The sequence below is a fragment of the Stegodyphus dumicola genome, chromosome 12, assembly GCF_044657685.1.
Source record: "Stegodyphus dumicola isolate Sdum_Otavi_A_Nest chromosome 12, ASM4465768v1".
Taxonomy (NCBI): Eukaryota; Metazoa; Arthropoda; class Arachnida; order Araneae; family Eresidae; genus Stegodyphus; species Stegodyphus dumicola.
The window spans coordinates 40578652-40604199 of record NC_140779.1 but is presented as its reverse complement, the minus strand read 5'-3'; the positions used below and the strand labels follow the sequence as shown (position 1 = coordinate 40604199).

At 33.2% G+C, this 25548-nt stretch overlaps 1 protein-coding gene across 1 annotated transcript in view; it reads right to left on the bottom strand.

Moving 5' to 3' along the window:
• The window catches only part of LOC118196596 (PP2C-like domain-containing protein CG9801), a 74026-nt gene extending 48732 nt beyond the window's left edge, over positions 1 to 25294 (bottom strand). Inside the window, exon 1 of the mRNA XM_035368067.2 lies at positions 25012 to 25294. Within this exon, the coding sequence (XP_035223958.1) occupies positions 25012 to 25160 (149 nt within the window). The 5' untranslated portion in view covers positions 25161 to 25294. The remainder of the gene's footprint in view (positions 1 to 25011) is intronic.
• Between the last annotated feature and the right edge of the window lie 254 nt (positions 25295 to 25548).

The following is a 25548-nucleotide window of genomic DNA, read 5'->3' as shown; positions in this document are numbered from 1 at the left end:
TAGTTAATATTACAAACACCATTCTTTAGTTATTTCTTAACCTTTGATTCCAAATGAAGGCACAAACGATCTTATGGGGAAAATGCAATTTGAGAAAAAATAACCTTAGCCATTGTTCAAAGACAAGGTAGACATTAAATTGATAGTATCTCACAAGCAATAAATACTATTTCCTCTTAAGGTTCTGACCACAAATAAATTGAAAAATTCGTATTGCATAACTAACCCTTCGTGAAAAAAACTACGAAATGTACATATGGAACTCAAAAGGTAATTATGTCAAGGCTTTGAGACACGAGTAACAAACTTGTAATTAAAACTTACCGAAACAGAGCATGACACATTTTTGTCCGGAATCATTTTTATATGCCGAGAAATTTTATTTCATAAATACAGAGAATATGCATATTCTTTCACACGTATTTCTGGCTAGTTATGAAAAATAACAATAGATTTGTTTAAAAAATCTATTGTTAAGAACGCAGTTTCAAAAAGGAATTAGGTAATTTTACACATTAAATTAGTGTTACATAAAAAACAAATATAATTTGTCCCATTTGGGTAACTCAGTTCTTAATTTTATCAGAAACGGTATACAGCCTCTTTCTGCCCCACTAGTATCAAAGTGGATAAGACCGCTGAATACTGGGAGTTCGATCCAGGTTAGTCGCAAGGTTAGTTTTCTCTGTGTGTAACGTTGACTACGAGTCGGTTTTCTTTAGAAAGTCCTCCACAAAATCATCCCTTTCCTGATAGTATTCCTTAGCTTTGCCCTGCTCAGCTGTAAAACCTACAGCTTTTTTCCTCTTATATAAAACCAATTTTGAAAAATCTGAAAAGCGGCAATAAATCATTTAATACAAAACATATTCCAGTCTATGAGATCGTCAGATTACTTCGTCACTAAGAGCAAAATGTGTAGAGATACGTGTATTAATTAAATTTTCCTTTGTTACGGCAAAAAAATCCAAGAACCATAAGACCAGCATCAAAATTAATTTTATGATGCTGGTCTTATGGTTCTTATGTATACACTTTAAAATCATTATCGTGAAACATAGCATTCGCGTGTATAATAAGCATTCTTTTAAATATTAAAATCTTGTAGCTTAGTTCTTTGCCACACCACTTGCAGTTGCTTAGATGTGCATCCAGTGTAAATTTGTCCTATAAATTAATAATACAAATACTTTTGAAGTTAAAAAAGACTACTAATGAGAAGCGAAAGCACATTTAAGTGTCACTAATAATTACTTCTAACAATAGGTTTCAATAAAATCTCATAACAGGTCAAACTTCAAGCAAACTAAGAAATTTAAAATAACTAAAAGTCAACTCTACAAATGCAGAAATAATACAAGGTTAATATAAAATCGCAGGGAAAGAAAATCTGAAAAGTTTCAGATTTTAAATTACGTCCAAAGAGGCATTTTTTTTAACATTTTGTGTGTTACATTTATTTATTAAATATCACCCTCTTCGCACTTGAAATTCAGTTCAACAGTAATATCGCAAAATAGTTTTAAAATGAGCATATCTTTAGAATTTTCGATACAGAGATTCGCGCGCTGAAGATCAAAATGTTTTTTCTGTACAACGTTGCCATTGCTCGCTTTGAAATCCTTGAGTTTGTTAATCAAAAATTCGTCAAAGTTTTAAAAAATAGGAAATCGATCATAAAACAAATTTCAAATTTCAAATTTGGTCTTCCACATGCTCATATTCGTTGGAGGATTACGTTATTCAAAATTCGATGGCTCTAAGTACCGTTGTTTTATCACAATGCGAGAAATATAGATACATTTATGCATATATTTCATTACTTATTTTCTTCAAATATAATGCAGAACTCTAACATTTGGTTGGCAACGGTTTGAAAAGTGATTCAACGCGAAATCGCAAAACGAAAACAGTCCTTCAGGGACAAAGACCCATTGAACCAAAAATAAAAAATTCGGGGCTTGCTTAGTATTCTAATACATAAATATAGGGTGTCTGAAGGGGTCGTTGCCAAACTTAACATGCTGGTTTTTTATACAATGACAAACAAGATTTACATAGAAGTCCCCAAATGTGAATGGCGACCGCTAGAGAACAATGTTCGCAGGCTTAATGGGAGAGTGGAAAAGTGTGATCTTTTCAGGCGTTGCAGGAAAAGGATGAATCGCTTTACTAACTCAATTCTTTACGGACATTTTGTGGAAAGGGTGTTGCCGAACCTCATTTTTGACGTTCAAGTAGCCACACGCCGAAACACCTGGTTTCAGCATGATGCAGCGCTTGCATATTTTCCTGTGAGGGAATAAATACCTCGATAGCGCATACCCTGATAGCTGGATTGGCAGAGGTGGACCAATGGCATGCCCACCGCTATCTCCCGACCTGACTCCCCTGGATTTTTACATACATGAAGTTCATGATGTACGAGATGACCGTAACATCGGACATGGACCTTGTCGCCAGGATCTTAGAAGCGGAGGCACGTGTCTGTGACACGTCTGCTCATATTGAACGGTCCGTGAATCCATGCGTCTACGTTGTGAAGCTTGCATTGTGGCGAATGGAAAGAATTTTGAATATCTTCTATGATTTAACTATGTTCTTTAATAAAAATCAAATGAACACCTCTTTTGACATCCTTTCTTTCTTCCTTTCTACGATTATCAACCTCTAATGGTCGCCGTTCGCATTTTCGGGCACAAGTTCCTATGTAAATCTTCTTTATCAGTTTATATGTAAATCTTCATGTCATATGACATCATATCTTCATGTCTATGTAAATCTTCTTTAACAAGCTGGTCTGTCATGAGCATGTTAAGTTTGGCAACGACCTTTTGAGACACACTTCATGGCAAGAACACAAATGTTCACATATTAATCTAAAAATAATAAAATAAATGCATTGTGAAAAGATTCAGGATTATTTTCTAGAGTAAGATCTATCGTGATTTTCCAAGACCTTAATCATAAAATTATTAAATTTAATGTTTATTCGAATAAATATGTCTACTGTTTGCTACAAAGGGAAAATCAGCAGCACAGTTGCTGCAATATAAATAATAAATAAAACCATACACGTCGTAGTGAACAACTAAGAACAACAACCCCTCAGTGATTCTTCAGGTTATTTTTGGAAAGTTCAGCCTCAGACAATAATTTCTGCTTTCATAAAATATTAAAAAAAGTTTACAATTATTTTAAACAGCGAGTTTTTTTTTCTGTAAAGACGTTAAACATTACTTTTATAATTTTTTTATGCTTTTAATGCCGAATTTTACACAAGAGAAAAAATATTCTAAAATAATAATTTCTAAGCAAAATGTCATTCTTTTCTTTCCTCTCACAGATGGCAATTTTATTTATTAAACTGTAAGCAATGTGTTAGAAATACAGTATTCTCATACATGAACTTGCAAGGAATTAATGTATTCTTTAGAAATACTCTTTATGATGTAATGTTCAGTACACCTACACTGGTGTGCAAAAATTAAGGACGAAGTCGAAAAATTAGCATATCAGCTGAACGAAGAGGCAGAGCGGACAGAAAAACCAATCAGGAGATTAAGTAAGGTGATGTACGGTAGCACATGCGCAGATATGCAGGTAGACGTAATGGGGGAGTGTCTGAGTAGTATAAAGCATGTTGTCGGTGTAAGATCAGTATTTCTGGCAAAGAGATTGCACGCCGTATAGCAGTTAAAATCACACCGAATTGCTGCCTCAGCGAAAAATGGCGAATAATCAATCTGTTAGACGATATCTGGATGCTTTTAACCGAGGTCGAATCATTGGGAAGTTGGAGGAAGGCCGCAGTGTGACAAGTGTGGCTGCAGAGTTCGGAATTGCTCACAGCATCGTTTCACGACTTTGGAGACAATTTCAAACTACAGGAACAGCTATCCGGGGGTTTAGTAGTGGTCGTCCACGAGGAACCACACCCGCAGATGACCGGTATATTGCCTTACAGGCCAGAAGAAACAGGCGGCAGACAGCGGGAGAAATCGCTAGACACACGACACAGGCGACTGGACGACCGATATCGCGTTTTACCGTGGCCAGAAGACTGCACGGTGGTGGTCTGTTTGCACGACGTCCTGTACGGTGTGTACCTCTAACGCCTGCCCATCGGAGAAGGCGTTCTCTGTGGTGCTGGGAACACCGGAATTGGAGAGACAATGAATGGGGACGAGTACTCTTTACAGATGAGAGCAGATTCAGTCTGAGTAGCGATTCTCATCGGATACTCATCTGGAGAGATCGGGGAAGCCGCAATCATCCTTCGAACATCATTGAAAGGGACAGGAATGGAGGTGGCGGTGTTCTCGTTTGGGGAGGCATCATGCTTGGTAGTCTTACAGACCTTCACATCTTCGACGCAGGTTCAGTCAACGGGACCCGTTATTGTAACGAGATTCTTCTTCCATATGCGCGTCTTTTTAGAGGCGCTATGGGTCCGCAGTTCCTTTTCATGGACGACAATGCACCATGTCATCGCACAGTAGCTGCCGAACAGCTCTTAGAGAGTGAGGATATTGAATGTATGGATTGGCCGGCACGATCTCCGGATCTCAATCCCATCGAGTATGTATGGGATTATCTAGGCAGACGCTTGGTAGCTCGTACCTTACCACCAGTAACGATTCCGGAGCTTCGATTGGCACTGCAAGACCAATGGGCAGCAATGCCTCAACAACTTATTGACACCCTCATTCTCAACATGGACAGACGCTGTGAAACCTGCCTAGCAGTCAGGGAAGATCATATCCCCTATTAAAGACCGGATGTTTCTTGCTGGACACCCATCACAGGGATGTTTCGGCCTTCAGTCGCATTGCGCTCCATGCTACTTTTTCAATAAAGCTACTTTTTATCCCTCTGATTTCTCTTTTAGTAAGTGTTGCTTACATTACTCATGTCCTTACGTATTGGGGATCTTACGGTATTAAATGTGTTGATTTGGAAAGCTTTCGTACAAAGTTATATTGAAAAAACCGTCTCGTCCTTAATTTTTGCACACCAGTGTAGTTAGGAATCAAGACTCGCGTTCAGCTCCCATAGCTGGCAGAATCTTCAAGGTCTCTTTTCCTCCACAAGAAACTCACAGTTCTTGAAAGTTAGCGGCAAATTTTCAAATTTTTAATTTTCATTTACCTCAGTTCTTCCTTATTCACCATATTTGCCCTTTATTTTGGTAAACTTTCCATTTCTTTACACTGTTTCCTTTCACTTTCCATTGCTTTCCACCTTCCTTGCTTTAGGAGTCAATAGCAGTATTTTCAAGTTAATAATAATATAAGTTTCAGTTTTAATTTGAACTTTAGTTAATATCTAGAAATTGCCGATTTTAATCGAATTGTCATATGAAATAACTTATAAAAGGAATAATGAAAAATGCATTTACTAATGAGAAATGAAATCAGTAAACCCGATGAAGTAAATTTATACATGGGATTCTAAACAGTTACTTTAAAATATATATTAAACTACACTTAAGAAGCTACCAGAACAAGTGCAGTTAGGAATATTGGATAACATACTGACATCTATATTCCTTTCTCAGCGATAACTTAAAGAGTGATTGTTTCGACCCCCCGCCCCAATTTTTCAGATGTAAAAACGCTTGAAAATACTAGTGGTTGTTTCAATAGAAATTATTACCCCACTGAGGGTTAGAGAAAGTCTGCAATCTCAGTGTAGCTGGTACATAAATCAAACAACTTTAAATATATATGTGTTAGTTTCAAATTCACTCTTCTGACGTAGAAAGCTAATAAATTTATTAAATTAATCAAGATTCCATATTTTCCTACTATTCAATTTAAATATTAAACCATTTGTCCCTGAAGGACTATTATTTTCGTTTTGTGATTGTGCGTTGCATCACCATACATGCCCGTTTCACTTTTCAAACTGTTGCCACCAAATGTTAGAGTCCTGCATTATATTTGAAGAAATTAAATAATGAAAAATCTGCATAAACGTTTGTATATTTCTCGCATTCTGATAAAACAACGGTACGTAAAGCCATCGAATTTTGAATGACGTAATCTACTGCGAATATGGGCATGTGGAAGACCAAATTTGAAATTTGGAATTTGTTTTATTATCAATTTCATATTTTGCAAAACTATAACGAATTTTTGAGTAACAAACTCAACAATTTGAATGCGAGCAATGGCAACAATCTACGGCAGGGAAAAAAAAAAACTTTTTTTTATCTCCAGCGCGCGGAACTGTGTATCGGAAATTCTAAAGATAGGTTCATTTTAAAATTATTTTGCGAGATTGCTATTGAACTGAAATTTATGGTTTAAGTGCGAAGAACATGATATTTAATTTATAAAGGTAACACACAAAACGTTAAAAAAAGTCACTTTGGACGTAATTTAAAATCCGAAACCTTTCAGATTTTTATAAATGTTTTTATTTATTTATTTATTTTATTTTATTTTTCCCACACGAAAGTTTAACTTTAAGACTCCACATTTCTGACAAAAGAATATTTTCTTAAGACTTCAAATAAACGATTTAGTAATCCTTAATTTAAAAGGAATGCCTTTGAAAAAAAAAATTATTCAAAGATCTAAAGTGAAAATTTCTGGAGTTTTGTACGGTTTCACAGTGCTATAGGAGGGTTGGTGCAGTAAAAACAGTTATCTGAACAATTCTAATGTCTTTTTTTTATTTTTATTTTTTACCTTCGTCTATTGTATTAATGAGTTTTTATCCACATTATTCCTTTATTTGTCTCTGAAGATACCTCTTAAGAATTAGTTATTATAATTTAATAAATGTAATTTAACAATTCCATGCTATTTCCGATTTTTAAAACGGTATTTTTTCATTTTCTAAACAATGCATATAATGCACTGAATTAATTTGTACAACTACGTAATTCACGAAGTTATCTACCCTGTTTCATTAATAAAGCTATTCTATGTTCACTTCACACATAAGAATTATACGGCGAAACAAAGCTGCGACAGCTTTCAGTAGCAGATTAAAATCACGGAATTAACTTATTAGAACAGCACAAGAGATGACGAAAAATTATTTTATCGATTTACAGCTCAAATAAAACAACAAATGGTAAAGGAAAATTTTTAAATGTATATTCACACTGCAGTCACAACCTCATAGCTTATAGCTATTCACACTGCCTCAGAGCACTACTTGTGTTCCTCAACAACTGACAAAAAATTCAGATAAAAAAATTCAGTCATAATTCTTTACACACCAGAAACGATGGGAATTTCAAAGCACTTGCAGACTAATTCAAGGGCAATATTACGTAGAACCGAGAGAGTGGCAAATAGACGAAGGCCAACATCTCGACAACGTATTTCTTCTGCTTTTTTTTTTACCTTCGAATAAGGTTAACCAGAATGAGGCCAACATCATTTGCGTTCACAACAATACCACAGCGACTACTGAAAACAATAGACGAAGAAATTTATTATTTCATAATCATTTAAACCATATGGAATCAAGCCTTTTGTGAACATGGCGACAAATACGCGGTTTCAGTTACTGAATGGTTATTTCCTTATACATTTACTTTATGAAAACTATTGTTTATAGATCTGTTAAAAACTTCACCTGAAGAAATATAAAAATGAGTTTTAATCTAATTGCTCCAGAGCTCATAAAATGTGGAGCTGTAATCTGTAAGTTTTTCGGTTTTAATGATGGTCGATTTTTGGTACTTTTCACAGCTAATTCTACTTTTATTAAATTTATATGCGTAAGACAATTATCAAACCTAAGGACTGATTTATAATTTATATTATTGCAAATGGAACAAAAACAGATTAAATTATTTCAAACAATGAAAGGAAGTAATTCTGAAAAATAATTTTAAACTGAAGATTTATTTCTTACAGAGTATTTTAAAAACTACGCATATACAACATAACCCGTACCAATTTAATAATTATTAATAGTGCATTTTTAGAATTCTAAGCTGCACTTTTCTACTCATATATCTATCTCTAAAAACGAGCCATTCTAGCATTTAAGGCATCTTACATTCCCAGCTTTTACTCTCTGTTCAGTATCCACCCGAATTTTCTTGAGCTTTGTATCTCACTGAATTGTTTTTATGTGCATTTTTACTTCCTCGTACGAAGTAAAGGATAGTGTAATCGCGAAAAATTCCAGGTATCATATTTCAACGAAAATATCCATTTACACCGCTCTCGAATACAGTTGAGTGATGTTACAGGAGTTGGTACATAAACCAAACATCTTTAAATATATATGCGTTAGTTTCAAGCTCACTCTTCTGACATAGAACGTTAATAAAATTCATTAAATTAATGAAGATTCCATAGTTTTCTACTACTCAATTTAAATGTTAAACCTTACCTAATAGTAAACCCTTACACTTTTTAAAAATTTTTTTATTTTATTTTATTTATTTATTTATTTATTTTCACACAAAAGCTATACTTTAAAACTTTGTGTGACATCTGTACGTACTGACATAATAAAAGATTCTTTTCCCCACAACACTTTGTAAAAAGGATTTAAAATGGAATCAGAAGAGATTTTTTTTCGTGACGTCTGTACGTAGGTATATATGTATGTGATGTATCAGCTTTAGTCGTAGCTTAAATAATCAGACGATAAGTTTAAAAAACAGGATCCATTTATTATTGGTCAGGGGAAATAGCAGTTACAAACATCAGATATCCGGAGTAAATAAAAAGAATTACTAATAACTTTTTGTATGAAGTTTACTGCATCGTTGCATTAAAGAAAAAGCTCCGATATTCCTTTTGCGAGTCTTTTTATATAGCCTCTGGAAAGGCGGAGCTTCAAAGAAATGACGTCAGCCAATCCAGTTCGCTTGAAATATCTCCAGAACATTCTAAAGCTGTACGTGTAGAAAAGGCGGGAAAAACAACTTGAATACGGGGCTGTGGATTTAATTCCACGTACTTTCAAATAAGAGAACGTCGCCATTAAAATGGAAAGAACATACAGTTAGAATTTTAAGCGTATTCTTGAATATGGAATTTTATTATTACATGTATGTATCTCACATAACTCAAAAACGAGCAGCCTCAGAATGTTGAAATTTTGTACATGGGACATATACATTTATATAAATATATATACTCACTCTGTTACCCGGCTCGGTGAGATTTTCTTTTTTTTTTTTTTAATAATTCTTATATGTTGGTAAGTTGTACATTTTTGGCTTTAAAAGTGATTGAACTACGTTGTTCTTATAAGTTGTTTAAGTGTTACTAAGTCTAACGTAGCCACCGTTTGTTTACATTTAAAACTTTTTAGTAGCATAGTGAATTAAGCCAGTTTCTGCACCTTCAATGTCTTTTTTTTTTTCTTCGAGTAGGACCAAAAGTAAACTTTCAGTTTTGTGCCCCGAAAAATCTGCCCTCTTGCCCCTGGCCGAATGGCTTGTTTTAGTGTAGAAACTCTAATTTTAATAGTAAAAAAATAAAATAAAATAAGGTAAACTGTTTTAACTGTATTTGTTCTTTTTTTATGTTTTTCTGTATTTTACAATTAAATGAAGATGTTTTGAGTTTTCATGTATTTTTGCCTTGCCGCGAAGTGAGAACTGAATTAATTGAATGAGAAATAGATCTCTAATGGAATTCGAGGAAATAAGTTTAAGTGAAATGCAGCAAAAAATGTGAGTAATTTAATTGGCCATACAAGGAAGTCACGTGGTGTCCACATCAGATTTTTTTTACTAATAGCTCTTTTTGTTGATCATATTTCACTGTACTTCATAATAAAAGTCTCTGACAGTCAACTTTCTCAGTTTGAACTGTTGAAACTCAGTTGAAATCTGTTAAATAATTTGACACTTCTCAAATAATCTCCACGTTTACTTCGGCCGGATCATCAAGTACTTATTCTAACTTCGAAAACGGTTCTCCTGCATTTCTTTCCTTTCATTTTATTACAGCTCTTAAAGTTACAGCACTAATTAGTGATACCGAATTAGATAAACTGAAGCATCATACAGCCGTTTTGTAAGATAAAATAGATAAATGCTGTATCAAAACGAAGAGCAGCTTGCATACAAGAAAGTCTGACAATTAACTGTGGCTTAGTGGGCTTCAAAGCATGAAAGTGAAAAATGGACAAATTTCAGCAAAAAGTGAAAACTGGATCTAGCTTTTTTGGATATCTGATTATGGAAATAAAAACCGGATCGTGTAAAGTGACCTTTATTAGGGAAATCTAGCAAGATCTGTTTCTAAGGCTTTACAGATTCGCCGCAAGTAGTATAAAGCCATGAGTTCATCTCCTGCAGAGGTCACACCGGATGCTGACAGCGGGAAAGCAAGTTCCCAACGAACCACCCTCAGCGATTTTTTTTTTTTTTTTTTTTTAATTTTTTTTTTTATTTGATTGCCAGAGTTAGCGCAGAACTTTTTTTTTCCCCTTCGTTTTTTTAATGTGGTTAGATAGTACTGTTAGGCAAGCAAATCTCATTTGACAATAATAATAAATGAACATTACTCATGTAAGCACTGTTCATGATAATGCGTAACACTTACATTACAAATAAAAAGTTAGTATTTTTTATACTACAACTATCAAAGTTGAATGTTTATAAAATATTTTATTTACATTTTTCATATTTCTGCAAAATAATTGTTTAATTTCACATAGCTGTTCTTCTCTATTTGCTGAAAAACGAATTATAATGAACCCATATTCAAAATTTGAAGAAGAATATCCATTCTGAATAGAAATTCAATTTTTTTTTCAAACACAGCAGGTCATATAATTATGTGAACGACTCTTATTATTCAAAAAACAAAAACAAAAGTGGTGAATTTGTGAATTAGGTGGTTATTTTTTCTACACATTCGACCATTTAAGAAATTTACATTGGAAAAATCACAAAGTAATGTAATATGTGATGTTTTTTATCGTAATTCTAAGCAATAGAATTAAAATTTCGAAAACCACAAATATTTTTCTTCTTTCTCATTTTATTCTCAAACAGCAGAACAAAAATGTGTTAAAAGAAATATGCAAAGTAGTATTCCAACAATATAAAAGCGAAATGGAATCTGTTTCTAATATTATCATATAAAAGGAAAGCAAGAACATATTTTCATCTATTTGTTTCTTCTTAATCCTCGTGTGTGCCTTTACACTCTTACAGAAGTTATGTTAATTATAGTTCAGAGTAAGAAAATATGTATAATTTATACAAATCTAAGTTTTATTGTAATTAAAAGTGAAAATGAAACAAATGTTAATCGAAAGGATTTTTATTTGTGCTTAATAAGTAGGAACATGATACTATTATTATTATTTTAAATAGCTGGGGATATTTGCTTGCGACAATGTCTGACGCTACTCGTTAAACGTTTCACGGAAAAGATTTCAAAGTGTTTCAATACTTCTCATAATGTATCCTCTTCTTTCTTCATTTGAGTCAATCTCCATTACAAAATCAGACAATTTCTGTACCTTTTTTAACAACTGGTTTAACTTCTTGTATCTTGCAGGTTCTTTACCTTCTTCACTATCGCTGCTTTCATCGTCTGCTGGTGTTATAAAATCTCCAATACTCCATTTGTCATTTCAATGATCGTCACTCTCGAGTAATTCTTTGATTTATCCTTCTTCCATATCTGAAAAATCTTCGCCATCTATTGCTTTTACAATTTGTATAATTTCTTTGGCTTCATTTTCAATCGATGGAAATCCTTTAAAATCGTTGACACCTTCTGGGCTAGTGCTGATGCCAGCAAGAATTTATTGTTGATGAATCCATTTGTTCCCATGTAATGACTTTTATGCAGCGTCTTATGTTGAATTGCTTCCGAAATGCGATTAGTGTGTCGTGCTTTTCTTCATCTTATTAGCAGAGATGTAATATAAGCACAGCCTGACATATGGCTGAATGTTTTCACGATTTCTTGATCCACTGGTTGGATTAAGTAAGTGATGTTCGATGGAAGGAATAAAACCTTTAGATTTGGATATAATATTATGAGGATATCAGCACAAAATCCTGGAGAATTACCGACAATAAGGAGAATTTCAAAGCTCAGATTTTGCTTTTCTAAGTAATACTTGGCTTTTTTTTTTTCTCTTTAATGAATGAATTTTCAAACCAGACATTAAAATGAGCTATCGCAACGCTTTGCAGCGCACTGCATGTACTTGAAATTTTTGCATTGGACAAATTAAATGGAGGCATTCCCCCTTTCCGGCGGACACTTAGTCTTGGCCACTACTAAAGCCCGAAATGGTGGCCACTTTATTGTGGAAGCATCTAACAGGTGAGCCACCGTTACCTACTACTGAAGGGACGGACAATTACAGCCATGCCTTCTCCGGGATTCGAACCCGGGCCCTTCGGTACTGCAGTAGGCTTCCTTTTCCACTATACCCGGGGTTCCTAACCCTATGCCTGCGGGCACCATGGCGCCCGCTGATCGTTTAACGTGTGCCCGCCGCTAACAATAAAAATGCTTTAGTTTTCAATAAAATTCTATGTGAAAGTTTTTTCATTTTTAGTGAAACAGAAATTGTGCCCAACACAGACAAATTTTGCTTTGCCCAACACAGCCCATTTTGCTTTGCCCAACACAGCGCAAAGCAAAATGCGACCGATCTCTTTTTTTTATGTGTACATTATAATTCTATCCAACCATAAATTCACCTTGAAAAAGTCAATGGTGCCCGCCGTCCAACAGCTATTTTAGAAGATGCTCTTAGGGACAAATAGACTGGGGACCCCTGCCCTATACCGTCTGGCATGCAAAGAGGCAATTAAGACAACGCGTATAAGCAAAATCGCGTTAAGCAAGTCCGCGTTCGGCGAGGGTTTACCGTACCCGCAAAATTAATCAGCATAATTCCAGAACAGTTTTACAACTTTTTAATCAAAGTAAAATAAATAAATCTTAAACTATATTTGACAGAAATAACACGTAAACGTGCTTGTTCACAAATTATTAATTAAATTAATTATTACACAAGTTATTATATAAAGCTCTCCCCCTCCCCTTCAAGAAAAAACAGCAAATTCCTTTTCAGAAACCATTCTTCTGTGATTTAGGTCGGAGTAATTAAAGGGAATGAATATCGACTCTGAGGTTACGTTCAAGCAAAACACGCCTTCTGCAGCTGGAAACAATTCTGAAGATAACAATCCCCGATAAGTACAGAACACGAAAAGATAAAGAGCTAGATAATAATCAGCCGAGGCAGATACGGTAACACCACAGGGAAAAGGCACCAGATTACACCAACAGCATTATTATCGGCTTATGCATCATAACAGATCGTTAATGCCGAAGATAGATAACTTGTCATTTGAATGAACAACATGTTGACTGACAAACTCCGCTGAAGTTTACTGATTAGAAGTTCTTAAGTTTTAAAATTCTAAAAGTTTACTTAATAGTTACGCTTGAGTAATCGCAAAAACGCATAGATGTCACGGGAATAGGTACTAATTAAAAATGTCAAAAGGATATAAACTCATGCAAACCTTAAAATGATGCTACAAAAGAACCAATGCTAAAAATTTCTTTTCATCGTACGATATAGAAAAGATAACACAGCATAACGGAATAACCGAAAAACGAATCAGATATTAAGAATTAAAAGGTTTGTTCGGGTCTTCAAAATTTGATGGCTCTAGATACCGTCGTCTTTACAACAATGCGAGAAACATACATACACGCTTGCATGCAGATTCTCCATTATTAAGTTCTGGATATACAATACGGAGCGATAATATTTGGTGCTAACAATCTGAAAAAGTGATACAGCCGTTTATAGCGATTCGTCGCAAAGTGCCGTTTCGAGATTAACAGCCCTTTTGGGGTAATGTCCCTTTCGGCTAAAAATAAAGGATGTTTCATACGATCAAAATATATAAATAACCATAAATTAGGCCTTATACAAATATTACTTCTAAAGAAAACTGGAGGTCCAGTTTATACACGCAGGTTTTTAAAAGATACCTTTTACATTAGCAAACATTAACTTGGAAGCAGTGGTTTCAAATTACCATTTGCAGAAATTTTAAAATACAAAATATTTGTTCAATGAAATTTAGGTTTATACAACTTCGAAATCAAAGTTCTTTTCTTCACACAAAAGTGGTTTAAGTTACTTAATTTTAACATTTTTTTCAAAGGCGACTTTCTTATCACAAACCTCCTTTTTCCTTTCTTCTGCTCTTTTTCTCTCCTCTTTCTTTTCCTCCTCTCTTATCACAAAACTCTTTTCTTCTTTTCCCTCCTCTTTTCTTATCACAAACCTCCTCTTTTCTTCCTCTTTCATATCCAAACCGCCTCTTTTTCTTTTTTCCTCCTCCTCTTTTTCTTTTCTCGATTGGTATTCTAATAAAGGTTTATTTGATTATGGCAAAGCACTTAAGGAATATCAGCTTAATGGAGGATGCCTTCGTGGAAAACTTTCTAAAGGAAACTGCCTCGTATGCACGTTACATAAGGGAAAAACCACAAAAACACCTATGCAACCAGCCCTTTCGAGTAGAATGGAACCCAGGTCAAACTACCAGTGTTCAGCACCAGCGGCCAAGGGCCTTTATTCGAATAAAGAACAACTTATTAATTGAACCTTTCTCTGTAGATTTATATAAAACTTAAATTTCTTGCATTTTTACTAAATATGTCACGAGACAAAAATTGTCAAACAGCCTGTCTTATTTAAGTCATTTCTTGAAGTGGAATAATGTGTCTATGAATAATCATTTCAATGATACCTAGAGTTTATTCTTTTTAAAACTCCCCGCGCAATACACACACAAGCAACCTTCATAGAATTACTAAAAATCCTAAGACTGTTTCATGTTCTTGTAAAATTATGAATTATAATTACTTTGGAACATTAACACTTTCGTGCAGCCTTTCTTTTCTATTTACTGTTAGAAAAAAGACGATGTCCTTGCCATTTCGGGAAGGTCACAGACTGTATACCTTTCATAAATTTCCAATCTACATTACGCTAACAAGGGGAAAAAAATTATAGAATTAGAAGCCTCCAAGCAAACGAAACACCAGTTCACTTAATCTGATAATTATTAACTAACAATTTTTAAAATAATTTATTCATCTGATTTGCACTGAATGATGAAGATATTAGAATTCGGCTTAAGGACAATTATTTAATATTTCAACCAGTTGTTGGAACTGACATTTGAAATTAAATCTCATTTTAGAATATTACCAAGCAATCTTTGAATAATAATTTGGCATATTCATACAATATAATTAATTTCCGCATTGATGCCGCACGTGGAAAGATGTCTTCCGGTGACATGCGGAAACGTGCCTGGAAATTAATGAGACACACGGAAGGCTTCATGGAAAAACAGTCTTAAACTGAAGAAGAATACTCTTTGTATTTCAATTTTAATGTATATAAGATCTTCTTACACATCAGGATCCATCACGCCTGTGATACTATTTTTTTAATCACTGAGAATGACATAATTGCAAAATGAATTTATGTTTGAATTTGTTCTTGTCAATTACATTATAAATTTGTACACTATTCCATTCCTTCTAGAATTCCGTCACAATAATTTGTATAGTTCAGAAAAATCTCAACTATGCGGTAGTTAGGCTAATTACCATTGGTTTTAAATTGCTGAGTCTTGGAGAAATTAATTGATGTTGGCGTTGCTCGTCGCTGTTAGCTGGTTGTTTCTGCTTTGGTAGTCAAGTGTGACTCTAAGATCCTGTGTTTAGGGATAACTGGAAGCTAATTTTTAGAGGTCCCAGTTAATTGAGCATTTAGAACTGCGAATTTTTAGAGGTTACAAGACAAATAATCATCTCAATTTTATATTGTACATTATTTTAAGTCCAACAAGAATCTGGGAAAGGAGGGGTCACTACATTATCAGTTATTGTTAATTAGTTGTTTGTAGGTTTATTCTTGTACGGACGAAACGGGCGTAGACAATTGGGTAGAACATAATATAGGCCATTAGGTTCTACACACCTAACAAGCAAGAAGCTAATAGTAGCAGATCGAACAGTATATTTCTAAAAATGCAAAAGATAGTAGCAAAATATTTTAGAAAGTATAGCAGTTTATTGCACTCTGAGTTGCAACAACAATGGTTACACAACAAAACAGTCATACACAGCAAAACTAGCTTTGCAGGAGATACACAGGTTTATAAAGATCCACAACGGAAAGTACCTGGGTACTTATGTGTTATCCTGTGGACGAACAACTGTCGCCAAGCAGCTCGAGTTAGCGCCAATTATAGATAAATGTAACGTCATAGCACACTCAGCGCTTTCGTCTTATGTAACCCCTTCTGATTCTCGATAAGCCACCTTTTGTTTTTATGAACAAGGATATAGATCAACAGTTATTGATTGCATTTTCAGTTATTGCTTGCATTTTTTCTTTTCTGTTTTATTCCCCTCCCCCCAACGGCGGGCCCTCAGCCGACTTCGGTCGAACCCGGCCCTTTGGTATGGTAGTGGGCTCCCCTAACCACTCTACCGTCTGGGCGGCAGTTCGATGACTGTACAATTGCTTTTTTCACCGCACTCTGTTTCAGTTGCAACTGAATGCAGAGTTAACATTGCTGAATGTTGAAAAGAGCAGCTGGATATGATCAAAAAAGCACTATGAAATTGGAAAAATCCCCCCGCGGGAAGATTTTGCTCATAGCATTCTATAGAAAGTTCTGGTAAAATCGGAGGCCCTAACATAACAACAGAAATCGACGAAAGCTTTTTTACGAATCTAAAAAACGAAGCGGTCGAATATTTCCGCAGAAGTGGCTATTTGGTGGATTGTGCCTATAGGCTACCATTGTTTCATTGTAAACGTTGCAGATAGAAGTGCGGCTTAGAATTATGCAAGAACGATAATTTCGGGATGTCCACCGAATTCATGGTTCGACAACACACATGGTTGATGGGATAAGTATTAGTATCTGTGCATGTTCCTATTCGCTCCACAATTCCCTCGCACATACGAATAATTAATGCCGTAACTGAAAATGACATTATCTGACATACGACATATTGCAGCAACAGCGACGATATTTCAATGCAGTGTCCACCACCGTTCGAGCGGTAAAGTCGCTGAATACTGGTAGTTCGACCTGGGTTCCAGCCTAGGCGGGCTGCATGGGCATTTTCGTTGTTTTCCCATTGTATAATATAAATATAAATCGATTTTCCTTAGAAAGTCTTCAACAAACGCATCCCTATTTTTAGGCAAAGCGTACTCCCTTTGTTTCCCACAAACAATTAAACAAACGAACAAATCTTTTTACTTCCTTGTACGAAGTAAAAAGGAAGTATTGTAATCGCGAAAAGTTTCAGGCAGCATATTTCAAAGAAAATATATCCATTTTGACAGCTATCGAATGCAATTTAACGATGTTTTTGCGTGATATCTGTACATAAGGACAGAATAAAATACTCTTTTCCTTCAAAAAAATTATAAAACTGCTTTAAAATTAATTCTGAAGAGAATTTTTCGTGGCGTCTGTACGAACGTATGTACGTACGTGCGTACGTACGTATCTCGCATAACTCAAAAACGAGTAGCCTCAGAACGTTGAAATTTTGTATATAGGACTGCTACAACATGTTGATGTGCACCTCGTATTTTGGTTGCAATCGGCCGCACCAAAGGTATATAAATATATTAATATATATATCCACTCTGTTACCCGGCTCAGTGATCTCAGTTTCTTTACTCTTATATGTTTGTAAATTGTACATTTTTTGCTTTAAAAATGATTGTATTAGGTTGTTTTTATCTTAGGGTTAAGGTTTTTATGCTTTTAGTAAATCTGTATGCAATATTTTTAGAATTATCAACAATTTTAAAGTTGTCTAAATGTCGCTAAGCCTTTTCTTTTGACGGCGGCCATTGATGCTTACATTTGAAACAGGAGGCTAGTGGATTTGTTGCCATCTAGATAATTTTAGCATCGCAACAACAAAGATAACGCATTCATTTATTATTGCCAATTAAATCATGCTTAATTCTTTATGGAATTTTTTCGAGTAAATAAGTATTTAAGATTTACTTCGTAATTTTTAATATAGATATTTTGAGTTTTTATGTATTTTTGCTTTCTCGCGAAGTGAGAACTGAATTAATTAGATGAGAAATACTCAATCGTCTGTGAAAAACTGTTTCTTTTTGTTTTGTTTGCTTAATTTCTTTTATACATCATTCTAGTTTTATTATAGTATTTGAATAGAACATGTGGCAACGATTAGATAATTCTATTCTTTAAATCATGTAAATTTTGTGCATTATGAGTTAGAATATGAACGAAATATATAAGTTAACTGTTATATAATTATTGGATTATATAACAGTCAACTTAGTTTCCGTTAAATAATTATTATATAAGTTAACTGTTCTATAATTATTAATACTGTTAAGTGAATCTAGCGCCAGAGTGTCGCTATGGTAAACAAATACTAGAGTGAATTTTAAAGAATGCATTTATTCTATTGTGGTTTATGCGCTGTCGGCGAAGTAGATTTAATTCAATCCAATAAGTTTAAATGAAGTGCAAGAAAAAATGCGGATAATTTAGTATTCCGTACAAGGAAGTCATGTGGTGTACACATCAGATTTTTTTATTTAGCGTTAAACCTCTGTTTTGGCTCAGCATCTGGTGAAAAACTAATGGTGTGTTTCGGTTATCCCTCCTTCAATTTCATGCAGCGTGTATTCACGGATAATGGCACAACACTGAGTTGCATGTCTTTTAGGTTCACCTTTCATATGAACAATTTTTCGGTTACAATGAATAACAAACAGCATTTTAAAACCACCAACTAATTTTTAGACGATAATTATTACATCTCAAATCCGTCTGCTTATTTCCAAATTTTTCCTTTTTCTAAGACAGCATCATTTTTATTTCTGAAAATTCTTGGCCTTAGTATTTTCACTACTGCTTTTTTTCACAAAGAGCCAATGAAAATAAATAAAGAATTATTGCATTATTATAATTAACAGCCAGTCGGAAGCTTAAAACATTTAAGGAATTTTTAATTAAAGCCACATATACCTTTTTTTATACAAAGCAAGTCTTATTTCTTCTGATAGATATTCTTCTATCAGAAGAAATAAGACATCTGATAGATATTTAAAGCATTTTATAAGTGAGAAAAATATTAAAAAAGTACTTCATACTTTCCCATTTATTGGCAAATCATTCATATTACACTTTATTATAGATTCAGGTCGTCAAAAGGGGGAATAATAAAAACGCATTTTTATCAGAGTGATTTTTTTTTTTTTTTGCTTAATTTTCTTTTTATATAATTATTCTGAGTTTTAATAATAAAGTCCTAAAATCAAATTAATTATTTTAATAGAATAAATTTATTAAATAATTCACTTAATGCAATAAAAGTAAAATTCGAACATACACTTTTATATTAGCTCACTTTCATTTGCAACAATGGCAGCATTTTTATTCCCTCATCAAATTTCTCAAACTCTGGTACTTTTATTTTTTAAGAAATTACTGAACCCATACTTTTCCCTTTCGTAGAAAAACGACGACATGTAGGAGAAAGCAGAGAGAATGCAGTGAATGGAAATTTTCTCACCAAAAATCTTCACGCAGCATTGCAATATGCACCGTTCTATTTTAGGAACAGAACAGGATGGTTCGTGTGTTTTACGTTCGAAACGTCTTTACATTCACGTGTCCTGGTAAAAGGCGAGTTTTCTGCGTTACAGCCAATACAATGCTCCTTAAATTTTTAATTTACGTTTCAGATTAAACTAATATTGCCAAATGAGTGGTTTAAAAATATATATGTACTGCTTAAGTATTTATATCTCGTTTTTAATGATATAAAGAAATTAAAGTAAACAATACAAATAAACAAAGCCGTTTTAAGTTAGTAATATACTGGAAGCATTCAAATAACTAAAACTGATGTCATTTTTAATGCATATAATTGGTACAATTTATAGTGTATTTCACAGATAATTTCTACGTATATTAGCACTATTATTGTGCTAATATACATAGAAATTATCTATGAAATATCTGTGATAATTTCTACGTATATTAGCACTATTAATATCAGTGCTGCACTTCACGTATTCAAGCATAGAATAATCGTCTGCGCTCCGCCCAACGATGAATTTTATTTCGTGGCTCCCCATAACAAATTAGACATCAAATGACTCATTGACATCATTTACTGACATTTAAAGACATCATTTACTGACGAACTCTACACTGACGTCAAAATACCTGCTAATAAAATAATTCCATAGAATTCATGAATAAATAAATAAAAATTATAAAAATATTTAATTCAATTACTGTCTTTACCCATTAATATTCTTTAAATGATTTCTAATAACTGAAGATATTCTTTCAACTGCATTATTTAGCGAATTACACTGCTCATAACTTTCGGTATCTTCAAATTAAATTTGCTTTTAATGTGGAAAAAAAAGCCACGGCAATGTATTAAACTTTTGATATTACCGACGAAATTTCATACACCTGTGACATAATATATCGTTTATAATTATTATTGTTAAAATTTCTTTAAACTATAACTAAATCACATGTTCGAAAGCACTCCGTCTTTCACACTATTTCTGTAGAAAATTGGCAACCGTAATCGCGTCCAAATTTGCTAAAAATGCTTTTGTATTCATTTTTCAGTTGTTTGCATTTTAGCGCTGAATTTAATCTGTCGTATGACAGACATGAATAATTTTTCGTTTCCACTTTTACTTCCTTGTACGAAGTAAAAAGGAAGTATTGTAATCGCGAAAATTTTCAGGCATCATATTTCAACGAAAATATCCATTTTGGCGGCTATCGAATGCAATTTAACGATGCTTTTGCGTGACATCTGTACGTAAGGACAGGATAAAAGACCTTTTCCCCCCAAAAAATTATATAAAACTGATTTAAAATGAATTCTAAAGAGAATTTTTCGTGGCGTCTGTGTGTACGTATGTACGTACGTATCTCGCATAACTCAAAAACGAGTAGCCTCAGAACGTTGGAATTTTGTATGTAGGACTGCCATAACATGTTAATGTGCACCTCGTATTTTGGTTGCAATCGGCCGCGCGAAACGTATATATTTCTTTTTGGACATTCTTCACTATGTATTTACTTTTGGTTTTAACTTTTACCCTTGCCTGCACGAATGACGAAACACGAATTGAATGATTGAAGAGTTAGGTTTGGAGGCAACTTCCCCTTGATAAGTCTGTCTCCTGCCTGCTCAACTTATTCACTTATGCATTTAAAAAAAAATTTAGATTAATTTTAATTTGCTAAATTGGTGAATTTATTTTCATTGTTTGGTTTTGCACTTTATTTACTTATGCTATCTGAATTTAAATGATATTGTAGATTAGTTCGAAAATTAAATCTTTTATATGTTTGCACATTTTTTTAAAAAATTATTTTAACTATTTAAATTTGCTTATTTGCATGTTTGTTAAAATTTAAATATATGTATATATATATCCACTCTGTTAACCGACTCAGTCATCTCAGTTTCTTTACTCTCATACGTTGGCATTTTTTGATTTAAAAATGATTAAATTATGCTGTTCTTATCTTCCGGTTAAGGTTTATATGCCTTTCGTAAATCTGCATGCAATATTTGTGGAGTTATCAAAAATTTAAAAGTGCAGCTAAGCCTAATGAATTTTGCGATGGCGGCACATGTTTGTTTATATTTAAAACTTGGCAAAATAGCGGATTTGTTGCCAATCTAGAGAAACTAAGCTTCCCAACAACAAAGATAACGCTTCTTTTATTATTGCGAATTAAATCATGTTTAACCCATTCTGGAATTTATTCCAGGAAATAAGTGTTTAAGATTTACTTCGTAATTTTTTAATATAGATATTTTGAGTTTTATGTATTTTTGCCTTGTCAGGAAGTGAGAACTGAATTAATTGAATGAGAAATACTGAATCGTCTGTGAAAAACTGTTTCTTTTTTGTTTTATTTGCTTAATTTCTTTTATACATCGTTTTAGATTTATTATAGTTTTTGAATAGAACATATGGCAACGATTAGATAACTCTTCAAATGATATAAATTTATATGCATTCTGAGTTATAATATCAACGATATGTAACGCTGTTAAGTTAACCTAGCGCCAGAGTGTCGCTATGGTAAACAAATACAGTGAATTTTAAAGCATGCATTTATTTTATTGTGGTTTATGCGCTGTCGGAGAAGTAGATTTAATTCAATCCAATAAGTGTAAATGAAATGCAAGAAAAAATGCGTATGATTTAATATTCCGTGCAAGGAAGTCATGTGGTGTACACATCAGACTTTTTTTTTTCGTAAATCTACTACCTGTTTTGTTTCAGAAAACATTAAAATAAATATTTTGTTAAAAGCATTTAAATAATATAGACCAGCGATTCTCAACCGATGGTACGCGTTCCTTTGGTGGTACGCAAAGTATTTTTAACTTTTAAATTCAAAATCTCGTGAAGAAAAAGAACAATTGATAAACATTTCCCATGGTTGAATTCTAATTGAAGATTGCAAAATGGCACACTTGTTAACTTTTAGCTGAACCGGAAAATAATAATAATAATAATTTAAAGGGGGAAAAATTAAACATTTCAAATAAAGCTATTAAATTTGTATTGCCTTTTTGTACAACCTATTTGTGTGAACAAAGATTTTCTTCAATGTTATATTTGAAAAATAAAACAGAAAATTAAATGTGGATCCTAATTTACGGTTACAATAACATAAAACTCACACATAAAGAAACTGATCTCTCTTAAACAGGCCCACGTTTTACACTAAATTTTAGAATTAAATTATTATCACTTAAATTTTGATAGTAAAAAATGTAATAAATTTTTAATCTAATATATTTATGTGTTCAAATTTAATATAAATAGACAATAGGTTGTGAAAATGGCAAAATATTTTTTTTAAAGATTTCTATTGAGAAACTGAAAAAAAAAAAAAAAAAAAAAAAAAAGAAGAAAGAAAGAAAGATCATTGCAAAATGTACTAGTGTACTTACTACTAGTACATTTTGCAATGATTACTAACATTTTTCAGTTTTTGTTTTGATGGTACGAGTTAGTCAAAAGGTTGAGAACCGCTGATATAGACTATTTATTCTTCATCAAATAATCATCAGCGTTTTTACATTTTCTACAATAATTAAAACTTTAAGTCACAGATACCGCGCTCGCAGTGAAATGATAACCATGGATTATTTTATATAAAATCCTCAAAACTTTAATCAATAGGTTTTAGCAATTTTATTAGAAATCTAAGTGAAATTATTTTACATAATTTAATAGTTTTTCATTCTATTAGGTTGTGAAAAAAAAATTGTATCCAGCAACAGAATGATCACTGGCAGTAAAACGGCCTGAGAAATAATAGCATCTTGTTAATTTAAATTATAGTTTTTATTTACAAATGCCATTACATTTCTCAAATAAAAACTATTTTGCAGCAAAAGAATTCATAATTCTTAACTGATGTTACGGTAAGTAGATCAACTAAATGCTGTTTCGTTTTTATTTTTAGTCAGGAAGTTTTAGTATGAATAACTGATAAAAGTAATTCAATATTACTTTGAAAATCAGACACTAACACATATATTAATTAGGATTACTTTAACTTAGTAAAATTTTCTGAGTACTACTAAAATCTGTTTAGACAAAGCAACGAATAAAATATTGTGCTGAAATTTCGATACTACATCAAAGCTAATAAATATAAAAGTAAAATACTACACAAAATAGATAAAAGTAATGTTTTAGAAATTTGCCATAATAAAGAGCATTTACAGAATTAAAAAATAATTTTTAAAAAAAGGCATGCTTTCCGATTTTAAATTACGTCCAAAGGGGCATTTTTTAATGTGTGTTACCTTTTTTTTTTTTTTTTATTAAACATCATGTTCTTCGCACTTAAACCATAAAATTCAGTTCAACAGCAATATTGCAAAATAATTTTAAAATGAGCATATCTTTAGAATTTCCGATACAAAGTCTCGCGCGCTGGAGATAAAAAGGTTTTTTCCCCGTAGAGCAGCGGTTCTCAACCTTTTGATTAACGGTTAACGCTTTTGACTAACATCTAAACAAAATTTGGGCTTCCAGATGCCCATATTCGGGTGGAAATGTACGTTACTCAAAATTGGATGGCTCTAGGTACCGTTGTTTTATCACAATGCGAGAAACATACATACATTTATGTAGATTCTTCATTATTTAATTTCTTTAAATATAATACAGCGCGATAATATTTGGTGGCAACAATTTGAAAAGTGAATCAGACACTTATAGTGAACCAACGCAAAATGCCAAAAGGAAAATAATAATCCTTCAGGGCAAATTGCCCCTTTGGACTTAAACGAAACCAACAGAGAAATTTTCAAATTAATTTTTTTTTACAAATTACTTCATAATCTGTTCTTTAAATTATTTAGCTTCTTATTCTAAAATTTTAATTTTTCCAGTGACATAGAACAAAATAATTATGAAAATTTTGCTTCAATGATAATATTTAAAAAAATTAATGGCAAGTCATAATAAACAAAAAAGAAATAGCCATTTATTCCTTTTTTAATGACTCTCAACGGATTATCAACAAAGATGTGAAAAAGTTGATAAGAGCTTCATTCAAACACGTAGATAACTAACATCTCCAGCATAGAACAATTTTCGTTTATCTAAAAAGAATAATGCTCGCGGGAACAATGGCAACAAAGTTGCAATCAATAAATGCATAATTCCAAACTACCAAGAAACGATTTTAATATTTTTTTAAGTGCGATTAACGATAACGAATCAAAAAAGTTCCAATTCCTTTTTTTCGCAGAATAATTCGAAAAAAGTTTAGCATTGCCCTGCGTAACTAAACTTCAGAGCGAAGTCAGCATGCGCGAAAGCTTTGTTTACTAACGAATGCGGCGCTTGCTTTGCAGCTCCTGACAAAGAAAAGGGGAGGGAGATGATACTTACCCATTCAAATATTTCTGAATGAAAGATTCCTGGGGCGTAGAGCCGGCTTGGGATGACACTCCAGCCTGAAGATTCTCGATTTTGGAATTATCCGTGTGAGGTGGTATCTGCCTTAATAATCCTGCGATTTTTTCTCGTAGCGTGGGCATGGCGATGCCGCAGCCGACGCCACTGTTCAGAGATGTTCGACGATAGAAATCCTCTTTGGAAGTACCAAACAACTCCTTACTCTTCACTTGCAGGAGCTACTGCGCTGCATCCGCGTCAAAACACACCATGGTGTGGGGACGGGATTTGTTGTATAGGGTTGCTATTCATTAAGCAAGTGATGCGTTGTTGGCACGATTTGGCGAGGATGTTCGTTTCTCTTCGAACGCCATCTGTGCAAATGGTGTGGCGATGTTCTTGCAAAATCCTGCGTTGCATTAAATACATTTAAATGGTTTTTTTTAAATAAAATAATATAAATTTTAATAAATTTAATATTTTTAATAAAATAATATAAATTTTAATAAATTTAATATTTTTAATAAAATA